General features: G+C 42.5%; 1 protein-coding gene across 1 annotated transcript; it reads left to right on the forward strand.

The window, feature by feature from the left end:
• The first annotated feature begins 494 nt into the window (after nucleotides 1–494).
• LOC135106077 (hornerin-like) lies at nucleotides 495–21793 on the forward strand. Its single transcript, XM_064014917.1, has 5 exons — nucleotides 495–2336; nucleotides 13080–13304; nucleotides 15418–15697; nucleotides 16891–20088; nucleotides 21768–21793. The coding sequence occupies exons 1-5, from the start codon at nucleotides 2274–2276 to the stop codon at nucleotides 21791–21793; spliced, it is 3792 nt and encodes a 1263-aa protein (XP_063870987.1). The 5' UTR covers nucleotides 495–2273.
• Nucleotides 21794–22106: the final 313 nt, after the last annotated feature.

Consider the following 22106-nt stretch of genomic DNA (forward strand, 5'->3'; position numbering starts at 1 on the left):
CTTCCCTTCCTCCCTTTGTGTGTGTGTGTGTGTGTGTGTGTGTGTGTGTGTGTGTGTGTGTGTGTGCTTGCTTTTACACCCATGCAATGTGACAATCGACTCAGGTTCATCATCATCATCATCATCGTCATCATCATCATCATCATCATCATCACACACCACCACCAACACCATCACCATAAAGTGCAAAGCAAAGGCTGGGTTAGGACCTCATTACACAGATTATTATGCCGTAAAGTCTCAGTGCAGTTAGTTTAGCTTTTTATTCATGCCTAGAAAACTCCTTACATGCATCTCTCCATAAACAGAGCAAAAAAAAAAAAAAAAAGAAAGAAAAAAGAAAAACGCAAAAATAATCTTGTTAAATTTATCTTTTCAAGGAACCACATACTCCCTTTTTTTTTTTTTTGGCGAAGGAAGGGCAAGGACCAGGAAGGCAGGTTAATTAAGGCAACACCAATAAGTGTGATAAAGTAAAAATATCGACTAGCAGGTCTTGGGGCTCTTGCGTCACGAAGATGAACACAGGAAGCGTGAGAATAAATGGCACGCCTTCGCTATTCAACAGGCGGCGTGGTGTGGCGTGGCGTGTAATTCGCGTGTTTAAAGAAGTAGTAACTGAGCGACTGAGAGAAGGAAGTTAAAGGAGCGCAACTGTACAGAGTGAGAGGTGCGAGTATGGACTAAGAGTTTTATGCTTTTTAATGGTAATCTTCTATAGATGTAGCATATTTTCCTCAATACAGGTAAAACAGTATTCCACTTGTCTATCCGGTGCTATGTAACCCCTTTGCTCTGGCGGCATCCAATCAGTCAGACACTCAACCACACATCGTTTGCTAAGGTGTCAATACTTGGTTGGAGGGAATGAAGGAAAATATCATTACTATTCCTTGGCATTAAGCTGATATAAACCTCTCTTGAATAATCTTTAATTCGGAGGAAGGAACTTATTTTGCTTCATTACAAGAGTGCAGATACTTTGAAATCGATATATCTTCCAGACTCTCCGAATGTTTTTTCTAAAATATCCAGTGCAATAGCAAATTATTTCGTGAAATATACATAATTTTCCTCGCGAGTTACCATGTCTTCTTGCTTAACCATCCGTCTCTATTTCTCAGAATTATTTTTTGTTGTTGCTTCCTCTCATCCTTTCTGGAATTCCTGGGACCCATCGAGCTTTTTTCTTCACGTTGCCTGTTTTTGTCCATTCCTTTTGTTTTTGTTTACCTGTTGCGATACCTCATTGTGAATTTAGTTTAATCTCCCAGTGTCTGCGTTGCTCCTATTCTATCTAAGTATGGGATAATAATAGGCCAGTGTTTCCCTCTATCTGCATTCCTATTCCGGTGTGTGCGTGTGTTCGTTGATCCGCACTGCATTACTCGGTTCGCAGGGGAGACACGAGTTCAATGGTCGTGTCTCCATGTTCATGCGTGACAAGACGCGGCGAGAACAAGGAGGGGTCGTGCATGATTCTGGTGCAAGTAGTAAGTAATTTAGTATATGAGTCGTAAGTGGCGAAGAACTATCATATGATCAATACCCAGTCGCACTTTCCACCCCTCCTTTCCTTTTCTCTTCATTTGTGACTGGAGCGCTACTGGTACTGCACGTGTCACCGTCTTCCGTGCCTCCTCGCTAGCCCTGCCCGCCTCAGAGACGTCACCTCACGATAACAGAGTAGCGTACCGTCCTGCTCCTGGGTGTAGGGCATAAGTGGGCTGATGGAGGACCTCTCGCGGTCGCTATGGTAACACTACAAACAAAGCCGCGTCAGCTGGCACGTTCGGTCTCTCAGTGAGGGGGCCACTCAGTCAGCATGGGCCCGCCGCCACCACCCGCTGAGGCGCCCCTAGTGCCCCGTCAGCCGCGTGAGGGCCTGGCTGGATGAGGCCGCGGCGGGGCAGTGCTCGTGTGGCCATCCCATTGTCAAGATGTCACAGCACGAGAGTTTGGAAATATATAATTAGTGGCCTACTTATGTCCTTACACGAGGTGATCAGATCTTCCGCTGTCGTCCACGTGTCTTCACAATCACATGTCCCAAGATGAAATAATGTTCCTAAACTGTGGTTACGTTTTTCATAATGTTTGTTATTGAAAGATCAATGACTTCTCTTTCAAATACTCATGACGAAGAAAGAAAAGAAAATGCAGTGAAATGTGCAATTGCTTGGTAAATGGTGATCCAACCTTGTGAAGTACATAATGTGGTGATGACTCCCGGCGGCCACTCGCCTCTGTGACACGAGGCTGTCCTCACCAGCATGCATCGGCGGGTGCAGCAGGTAGCGGCCGACGAGCGCCACACTAGCACACCCTCTGATCTGGTGAGTGGGGAGGCACTGGTACAGCCGCGGTACAGGAAGGTACAAGTTTATGCGAGTACTGCGCTCTGTGTTAAAGCGCTCTCGTGAAATACGCGGCTCTGTAGTTTTATAAAATGGTGTATTAATTATTCACAATCTAATATGGCCAATCGAAATTGTGTTGCAATTGATATCTGCAGCTTATGAAATTCAGTTCAAATAGATGAACCGATGCAAAAGTGTCATGTCGTCCTGTTTCTGTTTGGCAGGAATCACAAAACTTTGTGTCAGACGAAAAAAATCTTGGAGGACGAATTCGAAGCGATTTTTGTTAATCCATTGTGGAAAAATATTTATTCCAACTCGTGGAACTCAAAAATATTTTATTGTCATATCGGACCAACCGTCACCGTATACTGTCCACGCGTGCTGTGTTTTATGGTCCGCGGGGCGACGCGCGGGCTGGAGCACACAAAAATTTTCCATAATTGGTGCTACACACACACACACACACACACACACACACACACACACACACTTTTTACTTATTTTCCTGAAAGGTTGTTTTGAATTTCAATCATTAATCTGAATACTCGTGTGTGTGTGTGTGTGTGTGTGTGTGTGTGTAATATATATATATATATATATATATATATATATATATATATATATATATATATATAGATAGATAGATAGATAGATAGATAGATAGATAGATAGATAGATAGATAGATATATATATATATATATATATATATATATATATATATATATATATATATATATATATATATATATATATATATATATATATATATATATATATATATATCCATAAAGTGTGTGTGAGTATGTGTGTGTGTGTCCTAGTTGTATACGTTGTATTCCACCTCACTTCAAGGAATATCTATGTAAATCTCAGTGACTCAGGAATACAAGAAGCCACAACAAAATAGAAGTAAAAAATGGAAAGCATTTCACTTATTTCTGGAAAATATCACATACATTCCATCATAATATTAATATTTTCTAGTGTCCCATCAGTCTTAACTTTCAACCAAAAAATATCAGCGATACGCACGTCAGCAGCTGACCGTCACAACCCCTACTGACTTAACTGTCCTCCCATCCTGCCTCTCTTCCCGCTCCCTTCCCTCGCGATGCAGCATGCCAGGGCCCGAGGCAGCACATGTGGCTAGACACCTGCGCTTCTCCACTGTCCAGTCAATCCATGGACATGAATAATTGACACAGCATGTCGATCTGTGCCCGAGCTGCTGGTGGGGCAAACAGCGAAGTGTAGGTAACCAAACACAACGGTCCCCTAGGCTTGACGGAGTGTAGTCTTATATGGGAACACAATGGATTTTCTGTATAGCGTGCAGAGAAGAATGATCGGTGTAGGGGACTGTCGCTTAGGAGAGGAGTGCGTGTTAGTTATGTTGGTATCTGAAGGTTTATGGGTGCACGGAAAGAGCTTCCGAGGGGAGGAATTTTACGATTTGTGTGTGTGTGTGTGTGTGTGTGTGTGTGTGTGTGTGTGTGTGTGTTACAACAAAATTATACCGGACAAGACCTATAAAGAATAAACCAGCAAAAGAAAAATCTCTCTGAAAGCCATTCTGAGAAAGAAAGAATGACAAGATACGTAACAGAATTAGCAATGCTTCTGAGGTGCTGTACAGTAATACTCAACTCTAGATATTTATAGGCAAAAATAAAAATAAAAAAGCAGATAGGACGTTATACGACTTACGAGTGAAGTGACTATAGGGTTGAAGACACTAGTCAAAACTTCCATTAGCAGAATGAACAAAATTTTGATGACGGAGTAATACCTCTGTATGAAGCTATAAGGTGAAATTTCAAGAAGTAATAACAAGCTTGTATACGGAAGAAAGATGAAAAAGGTAGAGGAGACATGGAGTTAGCGACCTGAAAAGAACAGTAATCATGAAGTTAGCGGTGAAAAGTGGTAAAAGAGGCAGCACTGCGCCAGCGTGTGAGAAATCATGACTGTAATTTCTGTTAAAGGAAGGGAATCGATGCGACGAACAGTATTTGACGCAGCCTTGTTTAGAAGTACGGTGTGGGACGGTCGCTCAATACACGGGAGGAGTGTGTGTGTGATGCAGTAGCGGACGAGGCCCCTGAAGAGAGACAGTATCTTGGAAGGGGAGAGAAAAATTACGAGGATAATACATAACATTTTGCTGCTGTCAAATAGATTCAGCGAAAGTTAAGATAAGAAAGCTTTAATTCATGTTGTTCAGGAAGTTTATTATGATCAGGGGAGTTCGGAGGGCGCGTATTAAGTGCTTGGAAAGAAGAGGCGATAGTTGTCTAGAAGATCATTTTTCCATAGTGGAGGAAATGAATTTTGAGTGTGTGGGTGAGAGGGTGGGTGTGGTGTGGTGTGGTGTGATGTGATATGGTAGCCTGTTTGTCTGTGTATGTATGTATGTATACTTATGTCAGTGTGTCAGTGTGTGATGTGGCGTGCTGTGAATGTCTGTTTGTCCGTCTGTCTTTTTATGTGTATGTACATGTTCTTACGTCAGTGGGTTAGTCATGAAGAGCCAACCGTGTGCTGGTAGAGGGCGGCGGAGAGGTGGCAGCGTGGCCCTCCAGCACGTGCGGGTATTGCACTCTTATACTGACCTGTTCTATTTATCAACCATTAGCGAGACATTCGGGAACACCTGGTGGGGAGGAGGAACACTAAGGTGGTGGGGTGGTGGGGAAGGCGGGGTCACTAACCTTTCCTAACGATACGAGAAAAAAAACAAAACAAAAAAGGACTGAGTGGGGAGTAGGTGGTAAGAACTCTTGACAGAAGAAAATGTAAAACAAAAAAAAAAAAAAGAAAAAAGAAAAAGAAAGAGAGGAGAAAAGATTAATGTGCCTCAAGTAAATTATGTACGTCACGTAATATTTTTTCAAAGGTCAGAGTGAAATAGTTCCAGAATGTTTTTGTGTACTTAACATATATATTTTTTCTCCGCGTGTTCTAATATTGACGGTGAGAGAATTATGTCCGTAAATATTGCATGACTCCTGTTTTGGGTCATGTTCGCCGAGTGGTCCTTTGTAAATTAGAGGCGTCTTTTTTGTCACAGGTACTCCTACTGCGCACGCCTGCAATTTTCATCTTCCCTTCACCATATGTACAGTTAACATTGGACACCTTACCCAACACCTTACCTTCCACAACACCAGGAGACTTCCAGTAAATCGCCCTTGGACTGAATTCCTGTAAGTCAATGATACAATATGTTCTGCAGTCAAAATGTGCATATAAGTAAACAATATGTAGCATGGCAAGCTTTATGACATGATATGAGTTATGATAGAGAGGGAGTATTAGAGGGAGGGAGAAATGAGGAAAGGAAGACATGAGTGAGGAAGACTAAGGAGAATGAATTATGTGAGTGAGTGAGGGACAAGGTCATCTATGTTTAGAAACGGAAATACGATTGGATTATTTTACCCCCTTCCCAGTGGCATTCTTGATTGCATGCATGTCATTTCTGTCACGTCTCCCTACACTGTCATTTCCTCCTTGATAAGAAGACCCAAGCACATGCAGCTACTAGTACGTCGAATTACTACTGCACCGCGAACTAAAATTGACTTCTATTTCCAGCGCGGCGTGTTGTGCGGTGAAAATGATTCGTGAAACACGTGGAAGAAATTACATAACATGGACGGACACAAATAGAGGCAGGGGGATATATAGGAAGGCAAAACAGGTGGCGGGATACACTGATATTGACTGTCTGACTGATAAATATTTTTCACTGGTCACGCAGGGAAGTGGAAATGGCGTGGCCGGCCTTGTGGAGTTCACTGCTTTATATTACACGTCCAGGCGGCCATCGGTCACCAGGAAAGAGGACGTGCGATGCTCAATTTTTTTTTATAGACCAACTATCTTTGCCTCCTTACGGTCAAATCTACATTATCTATGAGTATCCACACTAAACACTTAGCAAGAACAGTTTCACATATCTTTTCTATACCATCCCCTCGCAGTAATACGAGTATATGGGCTAATGGTGTTTGTGTGTTATTATTTCAATATAAAAAAAAATGTCGCTTCCTACAGTTACTAATAGTAGAGATCAAGGAACACACACTTCTCTGTTGCGTGACTTCCTTGACGTCACACTCGACACGTGTAAGGTCAGAACGCGGGGAGAGAAATAAGCTGCTTAGAAGAATAAAGTTTCCTAAGCATAGATTTCCGTGTACTGTGATAACATCTATCTATTTATAACCAACACTTGCTTCTACAATCTCCCCATCGACAAAAAAGACTCCTATCTATTCCTGGCCGTGCACTCCCTCCTTGCACGTTCTAATGACTAAGTCTAATCCTCTCACTCCCCTTTCTCCCCTTCCCATCACGTACTCTGCCACTCTGTCATCCCATTTCACTGGGGGTGGGGGAGCTCTCCTCTTACACCCACTGTATCAATCATACTCTCTGCCACTCATCTATTTCCGTGATAATAACCCCGTTAATATCATGTAATGTTCTTTGGGACTTCTTAAAGTGTAGTTCATCAGTCTGGCGTGAAGTGCAGGATTGTAGGAATGGTGGCTTTGTCTAGACGTCAAGGTCACCGGAGTACATATTACGAGTAGAGACATGCGAAGACAAAGGAGGAGGAACAGGAAAAGGAAGAGGATAAAGGGGGTAGGAGGAAAATGAACGAGAGATGGAAGAGGAGACAGAACAAAGAGACAAAAGAAAGAGTGGAAAGAGGGAGACGGAGTAAAGACAAGAGAAAGGAAAGAAAAAAAAGACGGAAATCAGAGAATTCCAAGGAAGAGGGAGAGAGAGACGAGGAAGAGAAAGAAGGGAGTGAGTGGGGAAAGAGTCGTAAAAGAAAGAGCGGAGGAGTTATGTTAAGTTAGATGAGGAACACGAGCAGTAGCAGCAGAAGCATAAGTAAGAAACACGAACGTTCTAATATATTGTCGTGACAGAACACAGGTGAGCCTCGTTTACTGAAGTCTTACACTGAGCCTCCTTTCATTAAAGACCCCAAGTGGATAATGAGAGAAGGGAGGTGGAGTGCCTACACCCACTACCCTTTGCTAAAGTGAGAAATGAAGATGGACGATGCAAACACTCCAAAGCCTTTAAAAAATAGTAAAGAAAATAGGCTTAATTTTTTTTTCCTTTTTTCTTTTTGCGTTTGTGTGTTTTTGCTACGTCATATACCTAGTCATGGTATTAACCTTTCTCGTAGTTTTACAAGAGAAGGTTATATTTGTTGGCCTTCGTGTGCTTCAGTTACATGATCATTAAAAGATGCAGTTACATGTCATTAAAGATTCGGTGCTATACAGAAATGCAACACATAAAGAAAATAAATTTGTGAAATGTTAAACTAAAAAGAATACAAGCGTAGATAAAAAAAAAAAATAGTAATTAAAAATATTCAAAACAAAATCTTAAAGCATAAAATATACAGATTTTAGTTGAAGCATTCATTAATTTGCAAATCATACATTTAGAATATATAGTTTTTTTCTTTGCTTTTTCAGAGAGAGAGAGAGAGAGAGAGAGAGAGAGAGAGAGAGAGAGAGAGAGAGAGAGAGAGAGAGAGAGAGAGACAGAGACATTAAGGAAGAAGAATGCACGTACTTCTATACGGGAAATCATAATCGTAGCACGCAGGAGATGAGAGACATTACCCGTGCAAACTTTGAATTACTCCTTTGAACGTGTTAGTATTACCCAGCCCGGGGTGTGGCGCGGGAAATTTGTTAAGCAGAGGAAGTCAGATAGGAAGAGATATATATGACAATTTGCCACAACAGAGGATATTTGAAATTACGCGAAATTAGAATTGTGATTGCTGGACGTACAAATGGATGCCTTGTCAAGTATACGGCTCTTGTGAATCGACATATATGAAACACGTCTACTGAACAGGAAGCGTTAAATATCCACACTGCTAACTGGCACTGCAGATTCGTAAATAACTTGTCGATGCTTATTATGCTTTCTCTAGCGAAACTCGGAAGCACTTATTGGAGATAATAAAAGAGAGGAACAGCTCAGAAACGTAAATTCGACGTGCGAGTAAACGAGGTGGGAAAGTGTGGAGAAAAAGGAGAAATTACTTACAGAAGTTTAGAAAAGTGAGGAAATGGAATGCTAAATTATGTAAAACTGATAAATATGCATCAGAAATAATGGTGGAATAGATGAAAAATATGTTAAAGAAGAAGTAAAACAGAAAAAAAAAATGAAATTACTCGTTGAAATTACAAAATGAAAAATAAAGAAATGAAACCTTGCAAAACTGGTATATATATATATATATATATATATATATATATATATATATATATATATATATATATATATATATATATATATATATATATATATATATTCATCACCTATAAAGGTGAAATAGATGAGCGAATATGTTAAATGGAAAATAAAGAAGAAAAAAATAAATTACACACAGGAAGTTAAAAATGAGAAATGGAAATCTAGAATATAATTATAAAACTGTTAAATATGAATCAGAAACAAAGCAGAAATAGATTAAAACTATTTTAAAAAGAAGAATAAAAGAAATTACAGAAAAGACGCTGGAAAGATAGGAAAATGAAACACTGAAATATATAAAACTGATAAATTTGCATCAGAAATTAAGGTAAAATACATTATAAAAATATGTCCAAGAAAAAGTAAAATGAAAAAGATAAAATTACACGTGAGTCGAAAAACGAAGAATACACGAAAGAAATTGAAAAAAAAAGTAAGGAAAGGAAACGCTAAAGTATACGAAAACACCAAATATCTATCGGCAACAAAGCTGAAACAGATGAAAAATTAACCTGAAGATCAGTTAATAACCTAAAACACACACACTCTATTGTCACATGGAAAACACACACACACACACACACACACACACACACACACACACACACACACACACACACTATTACCTCACATCCTCATCTTGTCACATGCAAAACACACATCGCAACCACAAGACCAAGGAACTAGATACACATTAATGAGAATTGCACAGATCCGCCGGAACCACACCATCACTTCTTCCACCACCACTAGCACTTGGCAGCGCCGTGTTGAGGGGCGGCGGGGAAGGGGAAGATACTCCTGATGTTCCTGCCACTCCCAAGCGAACCCTCAGGCCCTGGAATCCCATCAAAGCGAGACGCAATAGAAACATCTTTTTCCTTTGTACAGCGAATGTCCAGCGCCAGGGTCGATAGTTAGGCATGTCGTAACTCTTGCCTGATAAAAAGAAGAGATAAAAGCAGTCTAGCGGGGATCTTTATTTCCCTTACTGTTGTTCTGTGACCTTGACCTTGTTCTCTTGCTTCAGGTCCTCTCTTTCTCTCTCTCCTTGCCTCCCCCACTGTCCTCTTCTTCCTCCATTTGACCCTCCGTTCTCTCTCCCCCTCCTGAGCTACCTTCCTCTCTCCTTCTCCCATTGTACCGTCATTTCTCTCTCCCCCTCCTCCCCATCCTTCCATTCTCCCTCCACCACTCGAGACACTCCATTCTCTCCCCCTCTCCTCGCTTTCCTTAGTCGCTCTTTCCTCCTCTCTCCCCCCTCCTCATCGTCCCTCCTTTCTCCTTCCTCCACTGTACCATCTCTCTCTCTCTCTCTCTCTCTCTCTCTCTCTCTCTCTCTCTCTCTCTCTCTCTCTCTCTCTCTCTCTCTCTCTCTCCCCACCTCCTCTCCTTCCTTCCCCTCGTATGTAATATTTTTTGCCTAATACAAGAGTCGCACGCGGTCTCCCTTTAGTAATGATGCATATTATGTCCTAAAATGCGAAAACTAATAGAAGCAGGATGACGTCTCTCTGCCTGGCACTTGCGTCATCCCCACCGTCATCATCCTAATCGCTGGCAAGATCTTCATCATCATCGTCATCATTACCACCACCACCACCACCACCATCGCCACTATTGTCATTATCATTATCTGATGCCTGATAAGTGATAAGCTAAGATTGCTGATAATTACACGTTATTCAGTTATTAATTAGAATGCAAATGTGAATCTCTCTCTCTCTCTCTCTCTCTCTCTCTCTCTCTCTCTCTCTCTCTCTCTCTCTCTCTCTCTCTCTCTCTCTCTCTCTCTCTCTGTCTGTCTGTCTGTCTGTCTGTCTGTCTGTCTATCTGTCCAGGTGGCTTAACATCATACTCATACTCTATACATTCACCAAAATTGTACCTTCAGTTTGTCTCAGTAGCATTATTATCAAGAGAAGCGAGGCAAGCTCCACCAACCACAACACGTTGCACTGAATTAATCGAAAATATCCTGTTGCTTTTACACGGCTAAGAAATAAGTTAAAACTTCCTCTTGTTTATTACTATTGTTATGGGCGAAACAAAAGTCGTGTAAGAATAATTTCCTCTGAAGGCATTTCTAAAAGATTGGTTGTTGTTTGTGTGTAACGTCACTTTATGCCCCGAGCTGCAGCAGAGAGAGAGAGAGAGAGAGAGAGTGGAGGGGTAGAGGGCAGGAAGGAAAAAGGATGAACGAAAGAGAAAGGCAGAATAAAACGAAAGAAGGAAAGAAAAAACTAAAGCCTTACCGGAACATCACAAACAAATTATGAAAAAGCCTTTCCTTTTTTTCTTTTTTGTCGTCATATATTATTATTATTTAATGTATGGATTTATTTATTTACTATTTTTTTCTAAGCTTCAGTGGGTCACTACGTCAGGAGAGAGATTTCTATATTTCGAAACATTGTATCTAGTACTCTCAAAAATTTTCCTTAAGATTTCCCTGCTGAGTATACTATCAGCGGGTCTCCTCAGCCTCGAATCAGATATACACACACACACACACACACACACACACACACACACACACACACACACACACACACACTCGTACGGCATCTTAATATTTCAGTAACAAATATTTAAGATCTCGGCACACGCTATTTCTTTCCCCCACAAACCTTCCGCATTCTTTGTCTATCCACAATTTCCGACATCAGTACTATTCTCACAATATTAGCCATCAGTACAACCACCAACGTCCAAAAAAAACAACAAAAAACAATCATTTCACACTCACAACCACAGGAACGATGATTCTGCTCTTGGTCTCCCTTTCCACCACCATCACCACCACCACCACCATTACCGCTACCAACACAACACATCACTCCCAGCACCCAACCTGCCAATACCTTTCCTCGCCTCCCACCTGCCCACAGCCAACCTATACTTTAACGGTCTCTTCTGGTAGCATCACCGTCCGCAGTCGTATATATTCTAACTAAACACCGCCTTTATCACAGAGGAAACGCTTAGTAAATTTAACCTTGCGTTCTTCAAAGGAAGGATACAGTCTCTCATATTATCTTTTCTCTTATTTCCTTTATGAATCTAGGTCACACGTGGGATTAGTATTAATATCCTGCTTGGGTTGAAAATGTCTTGTGTTTTTTTGTTATTTTAAGGTTTATTTACTTTGGTGGTGACTTCCCCGTGTCATCGTGAAGTAGCCACAACTCTCTCTCTCTCTCTCTCTCTCTCTCTCTCTCTCTCTCTCTCTCTCTCTCTCTCTCTCTCTCTCTCTCTCTGACTCCGCCGTGCTGATTCGAAAGGTTGAGTCTTGCGTGACTTAGAAGCATTTATAATGAATTCCCTTTTAACTAACTCCCACAAACTCAATGTTCCTCAAAAAAAAAAAAAAAAAAAAAAAAAAAAAAAAAACTTCCACTCATTCCTTTCTTTTTCCCCGCGCATTTTTGCTTCGTTTTCTCTCTCTTTATGCTTCTCCTTTTTCAAAAGTTTTCTTTGTTATCATTCTATATTTTATGAAATTTACTTTTCTCCGTGTATCCTTTTTCCTTTTTTCATTATTCTTTACCATCATAAAATATTTCAACTTATTTAGTTTTCTCTGCGTATCCTCTTCGTCATTTTCCTTTATCATTATCCCATTTCATCCCCCTTTGATGTTCTTCATCTTTCACAAATAATCCATCCCGGTACCCTTTGCTAAATCCTTTCCTTTGCCCTTCTTACCGCCATCAACTTTCTCATCGAACGAATTAAAGAGTCGAAACCAGTTATTTATTCCCTTCAGCATTAACTTTCATCTCGGGACCTCAGTGGTATATAGGTCAGTGTTACAGTCTCCCTTTCAAGGTATAATTTGCACCTGTCTACTCTTCCCTTCAGTCCATTCCTTTATATCACGCTAGTTCACCTTCCCTCCTTCCTCTTTCCTTCCCTTCTTTCTATCCCCATATCATCACCCTCCCCATTCCCTCCCCCCCCCTGTATCGTGGTCAAACAAATGGGCAGCACGATCAATGTGGAAGAATTATTAGGCGGTCTTGGGATCTTATTATTTATACAAGTACGGTGGGTTTACACATGGTTATTTGGTAAGGAAAATTACTCGCTATATCTTGTCCTAGTCCAAGGCAAATTAACTGCATCCAGGATAACTAAATTCTTACAGCAACCTTGGAAATGAAATATCAAGTCTGAGGAAAAAGAAAATAGTGAATATTGAGTAAAAATGTATGCTCGTATGTAAAAAAAAAAAAAAAAAGGAAAAAGAAAAAAGAAAAGAAAAAACACTTTCCGTTTACTTCACTTCTTTTCCGGCTGTCGGTGCCTCACAAAAACATACCCTTCAGAAGGTCATAGGGTCTTATGATGTTACTAAAAATATCGAACGACCCCCTTCAATTAAATCTACCCTCTCCTTGCAGCTGTCGGAGCTTCACGTGTACACCTTACCGCAGGATAAATGGATCCCCTTCAGGAGGCTCGCCAGGAACACGGTCGTAGAAGAGACCGTGTCGGCGGGCTTTGTCAGGGTGCCGCATGACCTGACCTTGGCCGACCTGAGGCATGAACTCCGCGGCCAGCTGATAGATGAGGACCTGCCGGAGCATTACGTGTTCATCAAGTGCGTCGGCAGGAACTTTACGCAGGTGAGGGAGTCGATGGCTGGGCTGGAAGTTTGTGGCTGGCGTGTTTGTTGTTGTGTCTTGTGAGTGGGTTGGATCGATCGTCTTATTGATTTGGTTCTTGTGATGTTTAGTTTAGTTATGTTTATTCTGGTGATGTTTTGAGGCATTTTATTTATTTATTTATTTTTATTTATTTATTTATTTTTTATTTATTTATTTATTTATTTTTTTTTTTTTTTTTGCGTGTATGTTGGTGGTATGTGTTGTTTGTGTCGATGCTTCAAGAATTTATGCATAGCTCTTACAGCAACTATGCGATTATTGGTGCACTGAGGGAATTAACAATATTCAGCAGATGTGAGGAAGAGGAATTGGCTTATTCCATTTTACACACACACACACACACACACACACACACACACACACACACACACACTGGCATCCACTTGAAGACCGCTGACTCACACTAGGGGAATGTACACCACCACAATCACTATCACCAACGATGATAACAGCAACAAATGTCAAGAAAAAAATATATAGTTGACACCATCATAAGAGTAAAAAATGGCAACAATAACCTTTGCACTATCGCACCACCTCGTAAAAATCACACCTAAGAACACAATCATAAAGGGATAAGGCGTGTGGTCAGGTCCCAGTGGCCGTCATAGAACACAGAATAAAAAAAAAAAAGTCAGGTCAGTTTCGTGCATGACTGATCCCTGTGGCCTTCGGCAGCTCCGGGGTGTTATTTGCGGAATGGCAGGCACGCGGTAGTGTATGTAGGAGTGGCAAATCATCCTGTTTTCCAATAGTTTGTCGATACTGAAGCCAGCCACTTGACGAAGGCATCCGGAAGGTACGACTGAATGATTATGAGACTGGCCTACTACCTTGTATAAGTGAGAGTTTATTGATTTAACGGGAATGAAAATGGAAGTACCGTATGGTAATCAAACCAGAACAAGATCCTATTTAGGAGTAAGAGTGAACATCAGCATTGAAAAAAGTTAATAGTTAATGTTAATAGTTAATAAGGTTAAATTATCGAAGCGAAAATTTACATAAAGTAACTAGCCTCTCCCTCCGGAAACCACAATCAATTTCAATGTATTGCGAAGTAAAATAATATAGATTTACTCAGGAACGTCAAAGATCACGTACGTATGTAAGTATGTTATCTAGCGCTGGGCAAACGTTAAAGTCACCCCTCAAGAATTGGAGAATTGTGGGTCGAAACGTCGATGAAAACAGAAATATTTCATGGTAAGCTTCGACAAAACAATCGTGATGTTCATAAATGTTAGGTATCATCTTATTCTTTCGTTCTTATTTATTTTTCATATACTGTTGACTTTATTGTTGATGCTACGTCCTTTGTATTGTTTGCGCTGTAATTACCATGTAAGGTGCATTTATTAATTGGTTTGAAATTCTATAATATATATATATATATATATATATATATATATATATATATATATATATATATATATATATATATATATATATATATATATATATATATATATATATATATATATATATATGTTACAGTCAATACCTGAATCCAGACAATTTGTAAAGTGACTTATTTTTTCAGGCAATTTGTGAACTGCCTGGTTAGGTTAGGTTAGGTTAGGTTAGGTTAGGTTAGGTTAGGTTAGGTTAGGTTAGGTTAGGTTAGGTTAGGTTAGGTTATAACCTAACCTAACCTAACCTAACCTAACCTAACCTAACCTAACCAGGCAGTTCACAAATTGCCTGAAAAAATAAGTCACTTTACAAATTGTCTGGATTCAGGTATTGACTGTAACATATATATATATATATATATATATATATATATATATATATATATATATATATATATATATATATATATATATATATATATATATATATATATATATATATATATATATATATATATATATATATATATATATATATATATATCAGATGAATTAATGTCTTTTCGATATCTTATTTGTACGCATCTAAGATTTAATACCCAATCCACAGTGTGTTTCCAATATAGTTTTTAAGGTCGTTTTCTTCACTCTTCTTTCCTTTCTATCATTATTCACCTCGCTGTCCTTCCCGTTACTGTCCACGTGTTCCCTTGCAGGTCAAGCCCCACCAGGAGTATGTGGTTAAAGTCAAGAACTTCCTCCCACCGAGAGCTGAGGAGCCGGAGATTCACATCCTGGAGATCAGTGAGGCGCTGCTGAGGTACGCCCCAAGTCTCTCCAATATCCTCGTCTCCGACAATGAGATTTCGGATTCCCAAACTCACGGCGCCGCTTCCCAGCCCTCCTCCAGATTGCAGCATTACGAACTCTTCAGGAAACTCGACAATAGTGTGAATGAAGATGGAGAAAACGAACTTGATGGGAATGTTGAAGGAGGTCAGTTGATTCAGCGAGAGTGCTTGAGTGAGACGCAATATCTGTGTTTGTAGCTTTAGTAGCATTGGTGTGTAAGTTTATTGATCTTGTATACGTGCAGGCTAAGGCAGAAAAGGAGCGATAAGGAGTGTGAGAGTGTCATTTAAGTGGCATAAAGCAGATCATAAGTAATTTAGTCTAAGTGGAACAGGACCTTTTTAGGCGATTAGTGGCCATAATCCTCTGGTCGCACCGCGGGAACTAAATTGCCCTTTCCCTTTATGGAAGTCTCCATTTCTCTTCTCTCCATGACCTGGTAGTCACTGCTTTCTTTTCTTTCCCTTTTTTTCTTCGTAACACTTGATCAGCCTTCTTCTCATGTAACAAACGCATGGTAACAATAGGCAATTATGCTAAATAAGTATAATTGTTTTCGCAAATTTTAACTCTGCTTTTCTTACCAGATTGGAACTTTCTTTATTTGTTTAATTTTTCTGACGTTTGTTGGGTGAGCGGCAATTAAGTGATTTTACTCTGAGTTTTTCTAGCCCTTGGTCAGCTTCGTTTGCGTGGAAAAAAGAAATGGAAAACTTCCTAACATGAGACGCCGCTGATTCATAGCTCCGTGACCCTGAACGGCGAGGGGAGGACCGGACACGTGCAGGCATCGTGGAGGCGGTGGTGGTGGTGGTGGTGATGTTGGGGCAGTTTAAGACTTTAAGTACAGTTCGCGAGCGAGGGAGAGAGTGGAGTTTTATGATACCTGGAGGAGTGATTATCCCACAGGTTTTAGTTGCTACCTGTAATTAAGTTATTACAACCAAGAGGTAAACTGCTAGGCTTGTTTGTGTGTGTGTGTGTGTGTGTGTGTGTGTGTGTGTGTGTGTGAGACATGTCCTATTGTGGTGGTCGTTTTTCACATCTAAATTGGCCAGATACTTACCGAATACTGCTACCTACACTTCACTCCTCCTGAACATAACCAAATTACTCAAAATTTCCTTTTTTTTTTTTCCTGAGCATTTTAAAATTCCTTCCATGCAATAGTATTTTTAGCGCTTGCATGTAAAATATTTAAAGTATGTAGTAGTGCTCGTGTAAAATCTAAATATTTTCCAGCGAGAAAAAATAAAACTTTCCGCACCACAAAACAAATCTCATGCAAAGAGGCTTTTCTGGTGTAAGTCATTAATCCAATAATTTTCCCTTCACAGGCTACGCTCGGGGCCAAAGGGGTAAGGGGTGGGGAGGAGGAAACAGAGGGGCGGACCAGGATAGGTGGGGGGACGCGAGAGAGGAGGCAGAGACGCTATGGAATGAGAACAACGAGGTACTTCTTCGCGTGGACAGGAGAGGGGACGGGCAGAGCGACGGAGGAACCACTGACGGGAAGGACGGGACAGCTGACGGAGAGAACGAGACGGAGAGTGACAGAGGAGAGGTGATTGTGATTGACGGGACGGAGGTTCTCATCATAGACAGAGGGACGGGAGAGGGGAGGCGAGAGAGAAGGAACCTTGCGAGAATAGCAGAGGGGAGACGAGCGAGTGAAGAGAGGAGTGGACTGATTCGTGAGCAAGGGAATGGTGGGACGAGTGACGACGATGGCCAGGTCTCAAGTAGCAGAAGAAAAACGGGTTACAAGAGGAAAGGGAGGACTCCGGCAAACGGCAGGGAGCCCCAGAGCAGTGACAGTTATGAGCACAGCGACGGCAATACTGACGGCAGTAGGCAAGTCAGGAGTAAGGGAAGGAGTAAGATGAAGGAGGAAGAGGTGAGGAGTAGAGTAAAGGAAGACGGAAGAAATATGACAAGGGATGGAGATGGTAAAGCTGTTCACGGAGGAAGGGAGGATGATGATGGACAAGGAAGAAATGACAGTGAAAGTAATGTTAATGAAACCGACGTAGACGAAAGAGGAGAGACGATGACTGATACCGCCACCACAGGGAAGGAAATGACGGAAGCAGAGAGGAAGGGAGGAGGAAAGAAGCCCCCATCCACACGCCATGAATCTGCCGCATCACCAGACAAGGGCGCCAGAAATACAAACGAAAAAAGACAAAAACGGAGCGCAGCGCATGGTGACAAGGAAACCCACGCCCGTGACAAGAATACAGAAAACGTAAATGCGAATGAAGAAAATGAAGGTCGAAACAGCCAACTGAGGGAAGAGGGATACCACTTCGAGGAGGGAGAAGGAACAGAAGTAGGCGAAGGAATTGAAACACATACAAATACAAGACACAAACAAAATGCAACCCAGAAACGAAACGAAGGCGCCACGACTAGCGAACATACACTTGGAGAAGAAGACAACGCAGGCAGTAAGGGACGTGAGCGAGGTGTTAATAGGCACATGAGCGAAAAAAGCAGTGGACGGTCTGACGATGATGAATATGATGCTGATAGTTATTCGAACCCTGACGGAGAAAGTGACAGAGACGCCAGTGAGCAAAGTTACCAAGAGAGCGCTGAGTCAGACCAAGAACGCCTGCGGGAGGGTGGAAGCAAAACAGGGGAAGGAAGGGACACCAGAAATACTGCAAAGGATCGAAAAGAGAATGACCAAGAAGGAAGACTTCGAAAAGGACAAGGAAAAAACAATGGAATGGGAAAAGGAAAGAGAGGGAAAGAAGATGGAGAAAGAGGAACAGGGACACAAAGAGATGGAACAAAAAGAGGAAAAGGAAAAGAAGTGGATGGAGGTGGAGGAAAGAGAACAGGAAATGATGGAAGAACAGCAAACCAAGTAAGGAAGAAAGGAACATTAAAAACAAGAGGTAATGGAGTAACCAATGAAGAAGGAGAAATTCGGTATGATCTGGAAGGTAACACAGAACAAAGAGGCGAAGAGGAAGGAGGTGGAAATGGCGGAAGAGGAAACATGCAAGGCGGCTTTGAAAGGGAGACTGAAGGAAGAAGAAGAACTGGAGGAGCCGGAAGAGGAGAAACTGAAGACGATCCTGAAACAGATGGAGGAGGAGGAGGAGGAGGAGGACATGGAGCAGGAAGAGGACAAGGAGCAGGAGGAGGACAAGGAGCAGGAGGAGGAGAAGCAGAAGGAGGAGAAGAAGGAAGTGATCTTGAAGGACAATCTCAAGGAAAAATTGAGGGAGGAAAAGGAAGAAGAAGAGGAAAGGACGGAAAAGATGCAACAGGTGGGAGAGGAGGAGAAAGAGGAAGAGGACGAGGAGGAGGAAGAGGAGGAGGAAGAGGACGTAATGGAGGAGAACGAGGAAGAGGAAAAGGAAGAGGAGGAGGAGGAGGAGGAGGAGAAGGAGGAGGAGGAGGAGGAGGAGATGGTGAAGGAGGAGATGGTGAAGGAGGAGAAGAGGATGAAGAAGATGGAGGAGGAGGAGGAGGAATAGAAGGACGAGAAGGCGGAGTAGGAGGAGGAAGAGGGCATAAAGGAGGAAAACGAGGAAGAGGAAGAGGAAAAGGAAGAGGAAGAGGAGGAGGAGGAGGAGGAGGAGGAGGAGGAGGAGGAGGCGATGGTGAAGGAGGAGAAGAGGATGAAGAAGATGGAGGAGGAGCAGGAGGAGGAGTAGAAGGACGAGAAGGCGGAGTAGGAGGAGGAAGAGGAGGTAAAGGAGGAGAACGAGGAAAAGGAAGAGGAGGAGGAGGAGGAGAAGGAGGAGATGGTGAAGGAGAAGAGGATGAAGAAGATGGAGGAGTAGGAGGAGGAAGAAGAGGTAAAGGAGGAGAACGAGGAAGAGGAAAAGGAAGAGGAGGAGGAGGAGGAGAAATAGAAGGACGAGAAGGCGGAGGAGGAAGGAGAAAAGTAAGAAGAGGAGGAGGAGGAGAAGGAGGAGAAGAAGATGGTGAAGAAGGAGAAGAGGATGAAGGTGAAGGAGGAGGAGGAGGAGGAGGAGTAGAAGGACGAAAAGCAGGAGGAGGAGGGAGAGGAGTAAGAAGAGGAGGAGGAGGAGGAGATGGTGAAGAAGGAGAAGAGGATGAAGAAGATGGAGGAGGAGGAGGAGGAGGAGGAATAGGAGGAGTAGAAGGACGAGAAGGCGGAGGAGGAAGGAGAGGAGTAAGAAGAGGAGGAGGAGGAGATGGTGAAGAAGGAGAAGAGGATGAAGAAGATGGAGGAGGAGGAGGAGTAAAAAGACGAAAGGGCGAAGGAGGAGGGAGAAGACTAAGAAGAATTGGAAGAGGAGGAGGAGGAGGAGGAGGAGATGGTGAAGAAGGAGAAGAGGATGAAAATGATGGAGGAGGAGGAGGAGGAGGAGTAAAGGGACGAAAGGGCGAAGGAGGAGGAAGAGGACTAAGAAGAAGTGGAGGAGGAGGAGGAGGAGGAGATGGTGAAGAAGGAGAAGAGGAAGAAGAAGATGGAGGAGGAGGAGGAGTAAAAGGACGAAAGAGCGAAGGAGAAGGGAGAGGACTAGGAAGAAGAGGAGGAGGAGATGGTGAGGAAGGAGAAGAGGATGAAGAAGATGGAGGAGGAGGAGGAGGAGGAGGAGGAGGAGGAGGAGGAGGAGTAAAAGGACGAAAGGGGGAAGGAGGAGGAAGAGGACTAAGAAGAAGTGGAGGAGGAGGAGGAGGAGGAGGAGGAGGAGATGGTGAGGAAGGAGAAGAGGATGAAGAAGATGGAGGAGGAGGAGGAGGAGGAGTAAAAGGACGAAAGGGGGAAGGAGGAAGAAGAGGACTAAGAAGAAGTGGAGGAGGAGGAGGAGGAGGAGGAGGAGATGGTAAGGAAGGAGAAGAGGATGAAGAAGATGGAGGAGGAGGAGGAGGAGTAAAAGGACGAGAGGGCGAAGGAGGAGGGAGAGGACTAAGAAGAAGAGAAGGAGGAGGAGGAGGAGGAGATGGTGAAGGAGAAGAGAATAAGGAAAATGGAGAGACAGAAGGAAGGAGCTTTGAAGAAGATGGAGAAGGAGGAAGAAGAAGAACTGGAGGGATAGGACGAAATGGACGAGGAGGAAGAAGACCAAATGGTTCTGAAGGAAGAAGAGGAAGAGGAGGAGGTGAAGGAACAGCAGGAGGAGAAATAGGTAGAGATGGAGGAGGGAGAGATAGTGGTGGAGTAGAAGGACGAGGAGGCGGAGGAGGAGGGAGAGGAGTAAGAAGAGGAGGAGGAGGAGGAGGAGATAGTGAAGGAGTAGAGGATGAAGAATATAGCGGAGGAAGAGGAGGAAGAGGAGAATATGGTGAAGGAGAAGAGGATGAAGAATATGGAGGAGGAAGAGGAGAAGGAGGAGGAGGAGTAGAAGGACGAGAAGGAAGAGGAGGAGGGAAAAGTGGGGGAGGAGAGAAAGGAGGAGGAAGAGGAGTAGGAAGAGGAGGAAGAGGAATAGGAGGAGGAAGAGAAGGAAATGATAATGAAGAATTTGTTGATGGTGATCTAGAAGGGAACATTGATGAAGAAAGACAAAAAGGAAGAGGAAATAGAACAGGAGGAAGACAAAGAGGAGGAGGAGAAGGAGAGGAAGGAAAAAATGAAGCTGAAAGAGGACAAGGACAAGGAGGAAAAAGAGGTGGAAGGAAGAGAGAAGGAGATGAAGAGACTGAAACAGAAAATGAAGAATGGGGAGAAGATGAAGGAATAGGAGAGACAGAAGGAGGGAGTTTTGAAGAAGATGGAGAAGGAGGAAGAGGAAGAACTGGAGGGATACGACGAAATGGACGAGGAGGACGAAGATCAAATGTCTCTGGAGGAAGAAGAGGAAGAGAAGGAGGAGGATCAGGAAGAGAAATAAGTAGAGATGGAGGGAGTCATGGTGGTGGTGGTGATGGTGGTGGTGGTGGTGGTGGTAGTTTAAGCGATACCATAGGAAGTGAATTTCAAGATAACTCTGATGGAAATATTCTAACAGGCAAAGGAATTCGAAGAAGAGGGGGAGGGAAAAGAGGCGATCCGGGCAAAGAGAGGAAAGAAAGAAGAGGTCGAGGAGGAAGAGGAGAAAATGAAGGAGCAGAAGGAGACGGCGGGGAAGATGAAGAATGGGATGATGATGAAAGAAATGAAGACTGGGAAGAATATGAAGGAGGAGAAAGAGGAGAAGGAGGTGGTGGTCCTGGGAGAGACACAGAAGGAGTAAGAAGAAATAGGATAGAAGGTGAAGAAGATCCTACTGGTGCCCGTCAGGGAAGAAGAGGAGGAAGAGGCCATAAAGGAGAAGGAACAGGAAATATAGGAGAAAGAAAAGGACGTAGAAACAGAAGAGGAGAAGCGGACGGTGGGGAAGTAGGAAGCAGAGGAATACAAGGAACAAAACAAGGGGGAAACAAAAGAGGAAAAGGAAGACAGACAGGAGAAGGAGTAGAAAGAGATGAAGAAGAAACTGGAGAAGACGAAGAGTTTGAATATGAAAATGGAAACTTCGAGCAAGAAGGAAAAGAAAGAAAGGAAAACGGAATAAGAACAGTAGGTGGAGAAAGAGATGACAGAGGAAGAGGAAAAAGATTTGGCCTGGAGCAGAATGAA

This window comes from Scylla paramamosain, chromosome 12 (genome assembly GCF_035594125.1).
Source record: "Scylla paramamosain isolate STU-SP2022 chromosome 12, ASM3559412v1, whole genome shotgun sequence".
NCBI classification, from domain to species: Eukaryota; Metazoa; Arthropoda; class Malacostraca; order Decapoda; family Portunidae; genus Scylla; species Scylla paramamosain.